This window comes from Aedes aegypti, chromosome 1, assembly GCF_002204515.2.
Source record: "Aedes aegypti strain LVP_AGWG chromosome 1, AaegL5.0 Primary Assembly, whole genome shotgun sequence".
NCBI classification, from domain to species: Eukaryota; Metazoa; Arthropoda; class Insecta; order Diptera; family Culicidae; genus Aedes; species Aedes aegypti.
The window spans coordinates 111,553,354-111,569,161 of NC_035107.1; the positions used below are offsets into that span (position 1 = coordinate 111,553,354).

The 15,808-nt window shown below is 38.5% G+C and overlaps 1 protein-coding gene across 6 annotated transcripts in view; it reads left to right on the plus strand.

Annotated features, from left to right (window-relative positions):
• LOC5570705 (MAP kinase-activating death domain protein) overlaps nt 1–15,808 on the plus strand; it is a 92,478-nt gene that overhangs the window by 36,757 nt on the left and 39,913 nt on the right. For 5 of the 6 annotated variants that reach the window (XR_002500587.1, XR_002500588.1, XM_021845251.1 and 2 more), the window contains exons 3-8: nt 4,538–4,884; nt 4,940–5,435; nt 9,883–10,244; nt 10,300–10,426; nt 10,682–10,714; nt 15,672–15,787. Coding sequence is in view for 4 of the 6 variants with exons in the window: in XM_021845251.1 (XP_021700943.1) it covers nt 4,538–4,884; nt 4,940–5,435; nt 9,883–10,244; nt 10,300–10,426; nt 10,682–10,714; nt 15,672–15,787 (1,481 nt within the window). In the remaining 2 variants the exon portion in view is untranslated. The remainder of the gene's footprint in view (nt 1–4,537; nt 4,885–4,939; nt 5,436–9,882; nt 10,245–10,299; nt 10,427–10,681; nt 10,715–15,671; nt 15,788–15,808) is intronic. The other variant, XM_021845258.1, reaches the window with a different exon arrangement.

A 15,808-nucleotide genomic window follows, 5' to 3' on the forward strand; every position in this document is an offset into this window, starting at 1 on the left:
CGAAGATTGACACGTCACACGGTTTGTTATGGATATAAAACAGAAATATCTCCAAGGAGGCCCTGGTGAACCTGTGCTTGGAGCTATGGAGTGGCCACATCACATGTTAATAAGTTGATTCTTCTTTTATTGACATGTTTTTTTACAATTCACAAAGATTGAGACAAAACCAGAAATATCACCAAAGAAGACCTTATGGAACCTGTGCCAGAAGCTCTGGAGTGGCCAAATCTTTTATTACCATGTTATTTTTCATTTATCGACAATTTATTTGAAATTCATTAAGATTGAGATGTCGCACGGTATGTTTTTGGACATAAAATGGAAATGTTCCCCAAGAAACCATCTTGGAACCTGTGCCTGGAGAACTGGAGTGGCCACATCTGTTCGTACCGAGCTTTTTCTTCTTTTATTGACAAGTTCTCTCGAATTCACGAAGATTGATACGTTGCACGGTATGTTTCCGATAAAAAACGGAAATGTCCTCAAAGAGGTCCCTGGCGGAAGCTGTGTCAGATGCTCTGGAGTGGCCACATCTATGGATATTTAGTTTATTCTTCCTTTATTGACATGTTCTTCTGAATTCAAGAAGATTGAGACGTCTCACAGTATGTTTTGGACATAAAACGGAAATGTCCCGAAAGAGGCCCTCGTGGAACCTGTGCCAGGAGATCTGGACTGGCCACATCTGTTTTTACCGGGGTTTTCTTCTTTTATTAACATGTTTTCTCGAATTCACGAAGATTGAGACGTCGCACGGTATGTATCCGACAAAAAAAAAAGTCCTCAAAGAGGCTCTGGCGGAACCTGTGTCAGGTGCTGTGGAGTGGCCAAATCTATTGAAATTTAGTTTATTCTTCTTTTATTGACATGTTCTTGCGAATTCATGAAGATTGAGACGTCGCACGGTATGTTTTGGACATGAAACGGAAATGTCCCCAAACTGGCTACGATGTTCCGGAACGGTCCACTTATTCAAATTATGTTGAAATGATGACAATCGAACATTATCTCACGTTTTACATAAAAACTTTAGTGTTGTAGCTGAAATAAATAAAAAAAATAATCACATTTCCTGAATTTGGCACCCTCGTGACCCCAGTACAATCCGGAATATCTCCGGCATGGTTCCGAATTCAGCATTCTCCATTTATGACAAATAACTGAAACCTTTTTAAAGTAAACTGACGGTGGTTTCAAAAAAATCGAATGGGAATTGACGAAATGGCAGCCATTTGAAAATGTCTTGTCGGAGGCCGGTAACGTAAAGGTTAAACGAAAATGCTGTCAGTCATTGAACATGTATTTATTTTTTTCGATTTATTAATACAAACTTTAACCGTGTTAAACACACTACTCCCATCAATGGATTGCATTCAAACTTTCATAGTAGCTTTTGGGAGTCCTTTCGATCAAACATGTCAAACATGTGGGACGACGGAGCACAGTGATGCGAAGGCGCAAATTAGTCCAAAAACTAACACCCACTTTTAATTCCCAAAATATTTTTGTATTTTTATACGATAATTGAATAGTCTTTTGCCAAGATTTCATGAAAATTGCGTAAAAATTGAATTTTTGAGAGCATTTTAAAGCACATGATCGATGTAATTGTATTTTTTGCTTCTTTGTAAAATATATGGGAAACATCGTATGAAATTCAATTTACTTTTTAAATATGAACACACACTCGCACACATATCACACTCAGTCTTAATTTCAAGATTTTTTAGTTAAGTTTCAGTGAATCATAGACTCATTGTCGTTTGACTTACCTATTGAATGCGACAATACTGAGTACGGTAAAATGTTAATGAGTGTAATGAATTCTTCTGTTTGGATGCTAATAAAAAGGTATATTTGTCTAAATATCATTCAATATGATACTTATATAACGATACTAAAAGATTCAACCACAGACAAACAGACGTCACACTCTCATTGATGTCCATCGACCACCTTTTTAACGGTCAATTCAAATATATTGTAGGTGGCTAATCCACCACCCGCAGCGCTCGCATCGTTTTTGTTCGTGTTTGACGTTTACACACTACCGCCATCTGTTGGCCCATCGGCCAAACACAAGGATTTTAGCATTGGGCGTACATGTCTCCGTGACTATGATTTTGATTGAAATTTGTTCTAAGTGTTACGTCTGTTTGACTGTGATTCAACTTTCAAAACACTCACAAGCTCGGCTCAAGTGTCGTATAGCTTGACGGAGCCAAAGCACATGTTGATAACATAGAATTCAGATTTGTGAAGAATTCAAATAAATATGGGTTAACCATGCGATGATGATAAATTATTCCAAAAAATGCACAATCTGGTCAATCAGAGTAAAAAAAAACTTTATTAGAATATATGAAACCTATTTCAAGACTTTTTTCCATCTTTTGTATGGAGAGGAATCACTGTGCGGAGGGGTGGTTGCTCAGAGAAACGTGACGAACCGTACGAAATTTCCGAAGCCTTCATACAAAAATTGTGTCATATGGGGGAGAGCGAGTTGAAAATGACCGAACTTTGCGTGATGTAATTCATGAATATTCGCTTGGCTGTTTTTGTCATGCTATTCTATAATGGAACGGTTCACTTTTTTGTGCTGAATTATGCTAGTCGTGCGTTATGACTTAACATCAAAGCTATATCAGTACAAAACTCACTTGAGTTACATCGTGACATGTTTTTCAAAAATTACAAAAATAAGTTGTACGCGTCTCAATATGATTTCTGATATGCCCAATTACGAAACTATATATTACGAAAAATGTTGTGCGCAACTCGTTGCAGAATTCGATTGATTATTCTGCACTTTGCTGCATAAACTACTATATTTATTCCATTTAAGTAGGAGTTTCGTGTCATTGATATTATGTGTCACTTGATATTATGAAATAGATTTCTCTCGAACGAACAGTACAATTACAATAAAACCCTACATCTACAACTATGTTATTGCCAATGTTGTATGCAATGAAATCAATGCGGATTTCATCCAAATGCTGCACGTGTTCTGTTATTGTTATCAGCCAACTTTGTTCTGTTCTCTTGAGCCAATTGCCTCATGCAGTGCATACAATTCGGCAGCATCAAGAGAGTTTCTGGAAACAATATTTCCTGTTTAATTGAGGACCCCACCCGATTCACTACAGGATGGTAAAAACTTTTCCTTTCGTCCTTCTATAGCCAGTTCACGTGGGTAAAATGTGACGTAATACGCCATTGCTTGAACTGTTTGCAGGAGAAGTTAAACTTTTTTTGAAATGGTGGTTCTACGATTCAATCTGATACTCTGCCTAAAAGGGTTTGGTGTTTATTATTTCCACTGTAACGACATTGTATTCGTGTTTCGCAAGTGTCGTAGGAAAACATGCTTTCCATCTACTAACTAGCTGCAGGCAGTCGGTTATAATGATGTCAAACTCGGTCATTGCCATGGAGCGTGTAGGAGGAAGCCCACCCGCATCGCCTTTCGACAAAAGAAAGCACTTCAAACCAGCATGCAGCCTATTTATTTGCATGCTCGTACGTCAGCCTTGCTCTCACGTGCAGTTAGTTGGAAATTGCGTTAATCCTATTGCGTGAAGGTTAACGGTTAACGGAGGTTTGGCGGACGGCATCCCAATCGACCTTTGGCAATCAACGTTTCTGGAGGAAAATCTTTCCTTTGCGTCGGATTAGTAATATTTTTGCTCCACAGACAAGCGGTTTAGATCAAAACGTGACAATTGTTCCGGGGGAATTTATCTGTTTTTACCGGATCGTATGTGATATGCTTTTTTTTGTCATATACGAAACGAAACGATACTTAGAATTCCTAGTGCCGTAAAACGGAGTAACTTTGATAGTGTTTTGGAAGAAAATCGGATTATTTCTGCATTCTTTCGATAGAGGAAACAAATTATTACTAACTAATTGCGAAAAAGCTCAGAAACTTGCTTTGCAGTTTGAAAGCGCGCACAATTTTAATTTAGGGCTCACTAGTCTAATCAAAAATCAAGATACTCAGGATTTCGAAAGCATTCTCAATCAAGAGAACGTTTTTGAAAATTTCTGGGAAACTGATTTGGAAGAAGTAAGAACTATTATTATATAATCAAATATATGGAAGCTCCTGGCTATGATGGAATAGAGTAGCTGATATATTTAATAAATGTTTTCATTTGGCATATTTTTGGAAAAATGCCAAGGTTTTACCAATTTAAAAACCGGGAAAATTCCTACAGAAGCTTCTAGCTATCGTCCAATAAATTCAAATCAAAAAGATGTTGATCTATCGGATGAAAACTGCTTTTAAAACTTTGGCAAAAACATTCTAGAGCGTTTATGCGAGCTACTTATATTACGTTTTACTTGCAAAGTCAATCCAGATAATTGAACAGGAAAATAGTTTACTGTGATAAACCTTTCTCGGCCTTATAGAATCAAATTAACTTTCTCAACTTGCAGTAAACATAATCCTGAATCTGGTCCCGCAGAATCGAATTTCATCTATTTATATTTAATCGAATTTCCCGCTTTTGATGCGTTTCAGATTCCGGAGTTACTACGACGCTACCCGCCCACGGATCACGCGGATTTCCCCCTCCCACTGGACATGGTGTACTTTTGCCAGCCTGAAGGTTGCGTCAGCGTGGGCCCACGAAGGACAGGGTCAGCGGTGCGGGATGCGACGTCATTCGTGTTCACTCTCACCGATAAGGATTCGAGCAAAACGCGATACGGTATCTGCGTAAATTTCTACCGTCCGGTAGAGAAATATGTGGCTGGTGTTGGTGGAACGGGTAATCTTTCCGGGAGTCGGAAGGGACGTAATTCGACCTTCCGACGGGAATCCTGGAGGAAAAGTATGGAGAAGAGCTCGGACTCGGCCTTTTCCAGGTGAGTCGAATGGTATAGAGTTGTAGAACATTTTTTGAAACATTCGTCATTTCAGTGACTACAGAAGTAGCAATATAGCACCGAGTGACTCGTCCGACCGAGATTGTCCCAGCCGGCGAGATTCGGATCCTCCGAATTCGATATATCATGGTTCACAGCAGCAGACGAGGCTAGGTGTGACGGGTCCTTCGGCTGATTCTGAGTCCGGCGGAAGTCACTCTCCGTCGCCTCGAGCATCCAGAAAGCGATCGAAAATTCGAAGTCATTCACTGACATCGCTGTGCATCCTGTCGCACCATCCGTTCCTGTCGACCTTTCGGGAGTGTTTGTTCATACTGAAGAAGTTGATAGACGCCTGTAATGATGCTTCCAGTCCGAAACGGGTCGGTGCTTCGCGCCAAAGTGGCAAAGATAGTGTGTGGAACGTGCTAACTAGTCAGGCCACCGAATCGACGCCGTCGGTTGTGCTACATGACGTGAAAGAAATAGAGACGTGGATTTTGAGACTGCTCTCGGCACCGGTTCCAGTTCCTGGGTCTACCAGGGTAGAGGTATGTTTTTGATCAAGACATACAGTGTGTAAAATTTGTTTGTCCCAAGCAGAAAAAAACCGCCATTTGCTCAATTAAGAGTCATGATTTTTTAATATAGGATTTTAAAAATTACCGTTAAGTCACCAGTCACCGTGCGGCCTCCATTCACCGTGCACATATACAGATTCATACAGAATATTCAAACAAATTGCTCAAATTATTGTTTTGTTAGCAAAATAATATAGAACTGATGAAATTAAATAGTTCTTGTCACAATGCATTTTGAAAAACTTAGTTTTTGTAGTCAAAATCATGTGAATATTGTTTAATAATGAGATTTTTCAACACTCTTAGTAGAAACGCCAAAAATTCACAATTTTCATTTTAACGTTAGGATATCAAATTTTTCGATATTTCAACAAGTTTTCGCTGTGAATAGTACTAGTAAGATGTATTTCATCGTGTGAGCAATGAGATTTTAAGCAAATTAGAATTTTTAATTGTGGTTTAGTTGAAACCCAAATGCACGGTGAATGGACCCTTTTCAATATGTATGGTTCCTATTACCGTGCATAAGTGTGAAAAGCATAAAATTATTGGATAATTTTAGATTTATTGTTGTGTCGTGATCAAACTACTTCATATTTAGTTTTTGAGTTCATATGAAATGGTTTGGACAATACAGTGAAACCTCCTACCGTGCACCCCCGCTAATTTGAACGGTACATCATGCAAACCATCAGGGTGCATTTTTAATTTGAACATCTAGTCACCCTAGAAACGTGTTTCTGGCTACCTCTTTCACTGTTTTGTTTTGATTCTGCTTTCCATTCCACAGCGTTCCATTTCACTTTACTCTGTTCCACGAGCTAAATGACGTTTGAACCATTTTTAATCTGAACGATGTGCAAATTAGCGGGGTACAGATTAAAAAGTGTTCAGATTAAATGTGGTCAAACCAACGGGGGTACCCGGTATAACGATTTTAAAGAAAAAATAATTATTTAGCCAATTTTTAAACTTTTTATGGTTTTTATAGTAAATGAAGATTTGAATACTCTTAAAAATGAGTGCGCACACTACTAGCAACATAGTTGCTCCATCAACAACGTTTCTTCAAGATACAAAATTAAATCATGACAAAAACTATACGCACGGTGAATGGTGCACTAGTGTGCACGGTAAATGGTGACATAGAACGGTACGAGGCGACCTTAACATGACATTTTCAAACATAATTTTTGAGTGTTTTTTTTTAATATGCATCACTAGTTTTAGAATTTTCCCTGAATTGTGATATAATTGCACGTTACGTAATGGTATTCTAGTACGCTTCAAATCATTTGGAAAAGTTATATAATTTTTTGAAGTGCAAATTTTTCTTAAATGCACGGTGAATGGTAGCTTGATGGTATATACTTTAGAACAGTGGTTCTCAACCTTTTTGGGATCGCGGACCCCTTGGCGTATTTTCAATTAAGCTGCGGACCCCTAAAATTTTCAGAGACAGAATTCAATAAAAGTACATAGCACACGTTTGATTGATTACTCTGTTTTATTTTTATTAGGCGTATATTTAAACATCAACTCAATTCAAGGAATATTACATTTGAGATCATTGAACCATTTTAAGTGCGATTGTTGAGTTTGCATTTGTGATACTAGTTTGGTGATCCGAGGTTGCGTATCTGACAGCGCCAATCTCATGTCGTCCTCAACATTCAGTCTATTTCTGGCTTTTGTCTTGATTTGGAGTAGGCATGAAAATCCGCTTTCACAGAGGTAGGTTGATGCAAATGGAACGAGAATCTTCAGAGCTTGCAAGGAGACTGCGGGGTACGATCTGTACATAGTACACCAAAACTGATTCAAGTTTTTTTCGTTGTACAAATGTCGAACCGAGGAATCATTACGTAGGTCCAAGTATTCATCCTGAATTCTATCAGGAAGTCTTGCCACATCCAATGAAGGAGAAAACGGGTTTCGAACTAAAGCAGCTTCTTCTTGCGTCAATTCAGGGAAATAGCGCTCGAATTGCTCGTCCAGTGAATCCAGATGAGCAATGATTTCTGTTTTGAGTTCCGTTTCTATTTCTTCAGCTTCTTCATCAAGCATACTGCAAAGTCTTTCAAACATAGCGACATTATTAGCCTTTACTTTTCGACGCCAGTTTTTGATTTTTGCCACACATGCAGGCTGTCTTGGCAAAGGATAAGATTGGTTTGTTTTCCTTGCAGTTTCAAGTTCAATGAATTGAGTTGATCAAAGATGTCTGCTAGATAGGCGAGACGCTTGTTCCATCCGGTTTCGTAGAAGTTACCAAGAAGATCCGTTTTTTCCTGCGTTTCTAGGAATGTCTTAATCTCGTGTTTTAATTCGAAAACACGGTTAAGGACATTGCCTTTCGACAACCATCGAACAGCAGTATGGAAAAGAAGAGTTTCGTGATCTGAGTTCATTTCCTTACAGAGTTCTTTGAATAAACGAGTGTTCAATGCTCCAGACTTGATATGGTTTACGATTTTTATTACGGAATCCAGCACTTTTTGCAAATCCTTCGGCAGTGTCTTGCTGGCAAGGGCATATCGGTGAATCATGCAATGAACACCTTTAGCTTGTGGAGCGAGTTCTTTAATTTTTTTCTGGAACCCTGATTTAGATCCAAGCATAGCTGGAGCACCATCAGTACAAACCCCGCAAAGTTTCTCCCACTGCAAACCATTGGAATCGAAAAAGGTTTTTACCTTAGCCATAATGTCATCACTCTTGGTAGTAGTTTCCAATTCACTACAGAAAAGAAACTCTTCCTTCAAATTATCAAGGTGAACGTATTTTACGAACACCAACAGCTGCGCGCATGAGCTTACATCCGTAGATTCATCCAGTTGGATTGCGAATAAAGGGGACTGCTTGATTTCCTCCAAGATTTGAATTTTAACGTCTTCGGACATATCAGCTATTCGTCTTTGCACAGAACTATTTAACAAAGATACTTGTCGCATTCTGACAGCACTTGCCTCGCCAAGAACCAAACTTACCATTTTCAGCATGCTGGGCTTGATCAGAGTTTCGCCAATTGTGTGTGGCTTTTTGTTTTTTGCAATTTTTAATGCTGACGCCTGAAGAGCAGCGGTATTTTGTTGTTGAATGCTGCCTGCCAGCTCAACCGGCCAGTTTTGTGAATGACATTTCTTCATTAAAGGAATACGGAACAGCATTTACGACAAAGCCACTGTGCCGCTTCAATTACCAAAATCTCATGAATACCTCAAATGTTTTCAATGAAGTTTGACACAAAAATAGCATGTGTGTTTTTTGTTTGCAAATTGATAACTTAATATGTATTGTATTGCAAACAGATATGATTGAAAAGTTAAAAAACGCTGCGTCGAAAAATACGCTCTTGCGCTAATTTACCTTAAGAATATAAACAAAACAAAAGATCTTCATTCATAGCAATCATGACTGCTTGGTTAAGACCCAAACATAATGAAACTGCATTGCGACAACGGAAAAACGGCAAGCCCAACGTGAATGAAAGTTAAATCTTTTGATCCATGTCGTCTGAATCCTAATTTGGTTTTTACGCACGCGTCCTACTGACACCTTGGTTGAGTGATGTTATGCATGCCAGAAAGGAACATTTGTCTGAAATTTAATAATTGAAGAGGACACGGGCATTAATTAACCTACGACTGTTTCATTTTAAGGTTGACCAGCCGAGGACGGAAAGCTTAATTGAAAGTTTCCATCGATTTTAAATTTTTCTGGTTTGCAAAAATCTTATTAATATTGGATAGAATACTGCAAATTTTGCAAATATTGTTAAAAAATGATATTGTATCAAATTTATAAGTGCATTTCAATTATTTTTTTCAATTTTTGAAATATCTTGCGGAAAATTTGTTGCTTAAAAGGAATGGTCGCGTCAAAAGGCTTCGCGGACCCCCTGATCAGGCTCCGCAGCCCCCAGGGGTCCGCGGACCACCGGTTGAGAAACGCTGCTCTAGAGTATGTCATCGAACTCTGATGATGTTGAAGAGTATTATCAAGCCAGCGTAGCGTCGCTGTAGTCATCAAGGTACAGTGTAGGTAGGGAAGTGGGTGGCAAGACTGTACGATTAAAATCTTAAATCCGTGGTCGCCATTTTGTTTTCTCGTCTGCCATTTCAGACTCCAAGACCAACGAATGCGGCTAATCCCGTTGAAGAATATATCATAAGGTTTACACGATGTTCAATGTTGGAACCTATTACCCAAAATTACATAAACTACGGGTTTCCGTCTACGCGCTTCAAATTATCGTCCTTTATCGGGGGATAGCTGTAGTTATATTTTTCATCTGATGAAGCATAGAAAACCTTAATTCTGTGATGTAAAAACGGTTATTTTTGTATTGCTTGTTAGCTACTATTGGTGCCTGCAACAAGCTCACTTGTAAAATAAACTTTTATCTATCCAACAGGTTGAAATTCTTTCGCCGGTTATCCATCAACCGTTGGCGTTTGCCTTGCCTGATCATACCCGTTTTACGCTGGTGGATTTCCCGTTGCATCTTCCATTAGAGCTCCTAGGTGTGGACACTTGCCTTAAGGTGCTAACCCTTATCCTGCTGGAGCACAAAATCATCATCCAATCGCGGGACTACAACGCCCTATCGATGTCAGTGATGGCTCTCGTGCACCTAATCTACCCGTTGGAGTATATGTTTCCTGTGATTCCGCTGCTACCGACCTGTATGGGAAGTGCCGAGCAGTTACTGCTGGCTCCCACTCCCTATATCATCGGACTGCCAGCTACGTTTTTAATGTATAAGAAAAATTTCCGGTAAGTTTCAAATCCACATGAGTTGCGCGCACTCTAACCCGTTCTCGTTCAACAGACTTCCAGATGATATTTGGTTGGTCGATCTGGACTCAAATCGGCTAACGCCAGCCTCTGGCGAACCCGAGCAAGTTCCACCACTTCCCGAACCGGAAGGAACCATACTCAAGAATCATTTGAAACAGGTAAGTTATTGCAATCGACCTCAATTACATGACAATCACTTCTAATCTTCCAAACTAGTCTACCTTCTTGAACTATTCTCAAAACTCAATCAATCGGCTAAACTTTCTCTTTCATTCCGCTCTCTCTCTACTATGTACTTCTACTTTCATAAAATCCATCACGTGGCACCAATCTTGAAATCAATGCGCTTCTTTTCGAACATCACTACTACCTCCAAACAACTGCAACATCATATCACCGTAATGCGTACGCAGGCTATGCAACTAATGGATCAGGCAGGAGTTGGTGTAAATATCACTTTTTATGTTCCTGCCTTCAAGAATTACTTTTTTATGCTTTTATGTAGAAGGTTGATTGATTTAGTTTTTTATTAGTGTTGTTAGATTTTTTTGTTCGCATTCTAGCAATAATTACTAATCAATTGAACTTAAAGTTTGTTTGAAGTAAGCCTATCAACTATACGAGAGAAAATGTTTAAAAAATATTTTCTATCATAGGTGGCGCTATACTGAATCGCAAGTCAGTCTTATCTGCATTTTCGTCAAAATTGAGTTGAATTCAGTTTTCATCATATCTTCCAATGCTCTTTCAGCTGCAGTAATGAGATAATATGATTTATTCGGAAAAAAATCGGAAATAAACAGCAATTGTCACATAATGCAAAGTAACCGCGTATCAGTCCCACAATAGATTTTTTTTTGTTTTGAACATCTTTATGTTTTTCTCAGAAAGATATCGCTGTGAAAAGCAAATTGTGAAAGTTTTATTTAAATTCGAACATGTTCCAATCCTCTGGAATTTTTTGAATATTTGTATAGAAAACGAGTTTAGAACCTTCTTATCCTATTTTCTCAATGCCTACATTTTACAGATGGGACTGATTTGCGATTCACGGCAGTATAGTTGATGATGTTTTTCGAAATGGGCTTGAAGATTCTGCAATTAAAAGAGTAAAAACTGCAACAAAAAGGTTACTGGAATCTGGCTTAAGGAAACGCTCAAGAATTATGTTGAACAAAGATATTTTGAAAGCTTGAATTTATTTTGAAGCATATTGAAAACACTATAGGAAAAAACATAATTTTGGTCTTGCATATCTTCTTCTTCTGGGGTTACGTCTCTACTGGGTCAGAGCCTGCTTCTGTGACCAGTGACACTATATAGTGAACGGTACCTTTCGATGACTCTGTTGAAATAAACAAACTACAAAAGCAACCACCCTTTCGTCAAACCGCAGACTACTGACTGATATTGCTACCAGCTCAGCACCTCTTTTTTATATCATGTCTGGGTATCAACATAATTACAATCTTACTCACTAAGCGTTAACGCGTTACCCCAGAGGGTAACCCTCAACAATTCTTACCCATAGATATCTCCACTGCAGAGTGTGTGATGTACCTGTTCCCCAATACTCCTCCTCATCACACAACCTCCGAACCGCATATCTGCCATCAAGCTCTTCCTGTCCACGAAGCTCCTTCTGGCACCGAAATCCTCCTAGCCTTGAGCTTCTCCTGGTCAGCTGCACCTTGTACCAAGTTTCTCACTACTACCGAGTTCCTCCAGCTCTTCCAAGCTCATCGTCTCCGATCAGCCAGCATCCGCAACTTCAGCCTCGTCCTCAGCATCTTGGCCACCAACTCTTGGGCACCTCGTCCAAGCCACCCCCCGTCTAGATTCCACCTCCCGTTCATGCTCTGCCTCCTCTTCCAGGTCCTGTCTCATAGTCCAGGTGCTTCCTCGTGGTCCCTCATTGAAGCCGCCTCAGCGTCCTCCAGGCGTTCCTGGGAAACTCAGGCGCAGTAGATACTATACAAATCGTTCGACTGGACAATAATCATACTTCGCTGACGATAATAAACGTAGAAGTTAGAGAAACGCAATCAACTGAGGTTTTCTTCGCCTATCGCGTGGATTCCGGGACGAGTATGATTATTGTCCGGTCGAACTGGGTTTTCAACAGACTCGACTTGGCACCCAAGACTTGGTGTTTTGGGAATGGTGTTATAAGTATGAGCGTGTGTGTGTCCTCCAAAGGTTATGAGTAATTATTTTCAAATGCTCCCATGTTAGCTTCTTGCCCCTTTTTGGATTTTTCGCCCCCCAAATTATGTTTTACAAATTTTCGCCCCCTTGAGCCAAAAAATCGCCCCCAGGGTGGTGAATTCGCCCACATTGGGAATCACTGTTATAGGGGAAGGCTTTCATTTGAAGTTAAAATAAAATGAATTTTATCAGAAAAACCGTTTTTTTACCATTTGCGCATCGCTCGTTTTAATTTCTGAGATCATCATCAGAAAGCTGAGAAATAAAACTGAGTAAGCGATAATAATGATAATATATTTACCCTATGAAATGAACGATTGTATGTGTCATGTTCTTCGATTATGACGTATATGACGAGTGCAATCAATGCAGACATCATTTTTTGTAGAACAAATTTTTTTTTGAATTGTTGCTGTTTTATTTAAGTCGAGTGAAGAATAAAACATTGAAAATTTCTTTCGTCATATACGTCAAAATCGTTCATTTTGTGGAGTAAATACCATTGCTCACCTAGTTTATGTAACCTATCTTACTTAGTTTTATCTCAGCTTTTTGATGGTGGCCTCAGAATAGAAAACGAGCGATGCGCACACTTACATTTTTTTTACGGATTCCTGTAAAATCTCAACAGCTGAACAGTTCGGTGAAATAAATTAACGGAGTGCGGTAAATTTTTACAGTATTCGGTGAAAAATCACCGGAATCCGTAAAATTTCGACGGAATTACGGTGTTTTATTTCACCGAACCGTTCAGCTGTTGAGATTACGGTAAAATTCACCATATGAGCTTAGTGTGGTTGAAAAACGGGTTTTCTAACGAAGTTCAAGATGGCGCCTAAATAAAATATGGCCGCTAATTTGTTAGCTTCCAATGAAAGCTATATTAGAGTGGTTCAAAAAATCGTGTTTGCTCCACACCGCTCATTCGATTTTAGACCAAATTCTGAGTGGCCTTCCAAAATTTGAGCTCATTTGGATGAAAACTGAGACTGCACAAGCCTTTTAAAGTTTGTATGGGAATTACTATGGGAAAAGCAAGCAATTCAATCAATCGGTCATAGTGTTTGCCCATGTGCTCTTGGGGATTAGACTTATGTTGATACTGTGAGATACAATAATCAGCTACAACTTTGCCGAAGACCGTTTTTAAATCGGATGCCTCAGTAATTAGTTATTGATTTTTGAATGAGTTGTAAAACTTTGGCTATAATTAATAGGCTGTTCTGCAGGCATCACTGGATATATGCAGTAAAACATAGTAGCCATGATTTGTGCGTGCTATCTTTCGCGCCAGGTGCACCAATGTTGCCTGTTCAGAAATTAAATGAGCACTGCTGAAGAATTTGTGACTGGATATAAATCAATAACTAATTACTGAGACATCCGATTTGAAAGCGGTCTTCGGCAAAGTTGTAGCTGATGAATGTATCTCGCAGTATCAACGTAGCTCTAATCTCCAAGAACACATGGGCAAACACTATTACCGATTGAATGAATTGGTTGCTTTTCTCATAGTAATTCCCATATAAACTTTGAAGGGCTTATGCAGTCTCAGTTTTCATCCAAATGAGTTCAAATTTTGGGAGGAAACTCAGAATTTGGTCTAAAATCGAATGAGCGGTGTGGAGCAAAAACGATTTTTTGAACCACTCTAAGCTATATCCTTCCTCTATACCAGTGATTCCCAAAGTGGGCGAATTCGCTCCCCTGGGGGCAAGGAATTATATAAGATTTTTTTTATGCGGGAACTTTGAGGTTAGGAAGCTAATGTTTCATTCATTGGCATCCACATTTTTTACAGAAAAAAGGAAGATTCGGTTGCACTCTTTCTTATCATTTCTCATGGTACAAATCATTTTAGAGACAATTTTTTCTTGGTGTTAGAAAAAATACCCTTTTTATATATTGCAATGAAATGTGAGTTGAGCGACATTCTGGATTTTCATATATTTGTTCAATGTTTTTGGTTTGAATGAAAAAAATATCGATCCCAGAAACATCAAACATTTATTATTCACAATTTCTGAAAATTATTGCAGTATTTTTAGAAATAAATGATAAATCAGTATGTTATCACCATTCCAGATAAATTTTGGCCTCAAGGGGGTGAAAGTTGAAAAAGTTTGGGAAGCACTCCTCTATACGATGACACTAAGTTTGCTATGTGTTGCAAGGGAAATATGAGACATATCACATGAAGAAATACCTATGATTGATCAAAAAATGGGCTTTTTGCAAACTGTTGTATGAGGGGTCCACCAATTTGAGAATACTGAAAGGACCACCCTTTAGTTTTGACAGATACTAGCGATCAGTTACATAAAATTGGAAATCTAACGATGCGTGCCGATTGCAGTATTTTTGTTACGTTGTTTATCCGGAGGACATATTTCCCATAATTTCTGGACAAGATTATTCAAGTTCTTGTTCAAAATAAGTTACTTATTACACTTCTTTATGATTTTTAGGCTAATCTTGTAAAAGTTATAGACAGATACAAATTAAATAAACGACAACGTTCTCCAAACAGACAAGTTTAAATGAAAAATCTGCCGTTTTTTTAGGATGATTTGTGATAGAAATAATTCTCTCAGGATTTCAAGAAAAAGCTCGCAAATTAAAATGGAATATAGCGCAAAATCCTTGTATTTTTCTGATGATTTTTGTTGTTGGATAACTTCAGTTTTGATTTAGTTTTTTTGCTGACATGAAGAATCTTTTAATGGTTTCCACATACTATAAAAATTCTTGGAAAATGAATGCCAAAGATTTCCGAAAATGATCTTTGAGATATTAGAACACTGTATCAAATTTCTTATTCCAAAGGCTGTTTTGAAAACTATTTCGAATTTTAGAAAACCTCCGATACTTTTCTAGATAACTAAGATAGTAAACAACAATATTTTTGAGCTTTAATTTTTATTGAGAGTTTTATGACATGTTACATGTTATGATACTATGCGAAGAAGCTAATGGAATAAACCAGTTGCCAAAACTAAAGTTTATGAGTTTAGTAATGCAACATTCATCTCACCAACAGTTAGAGTAGAAATAAGCGTATGTTCATTTCGCGTAGTGTTTGATTTTGTTCTTCGAATTTATTGCACTTTCAGACGACATTAGAATAGCTGCGTTATAATCGGTTTGAAACAAAATTATATAATTTTAATGCTACTTCAATTCCTATTCTAACAGGCTTTAACTTCTATGACTACAAGCAATCAAGCTAGCACGGTACCATCTGGCCTCATAGTCAGCCAACCGGGTTCTAACCGTGAAAGCTTCAGTGGACCAAACATTCCCCCTCAAACGTAAGCTTTCTATCTTCCAGA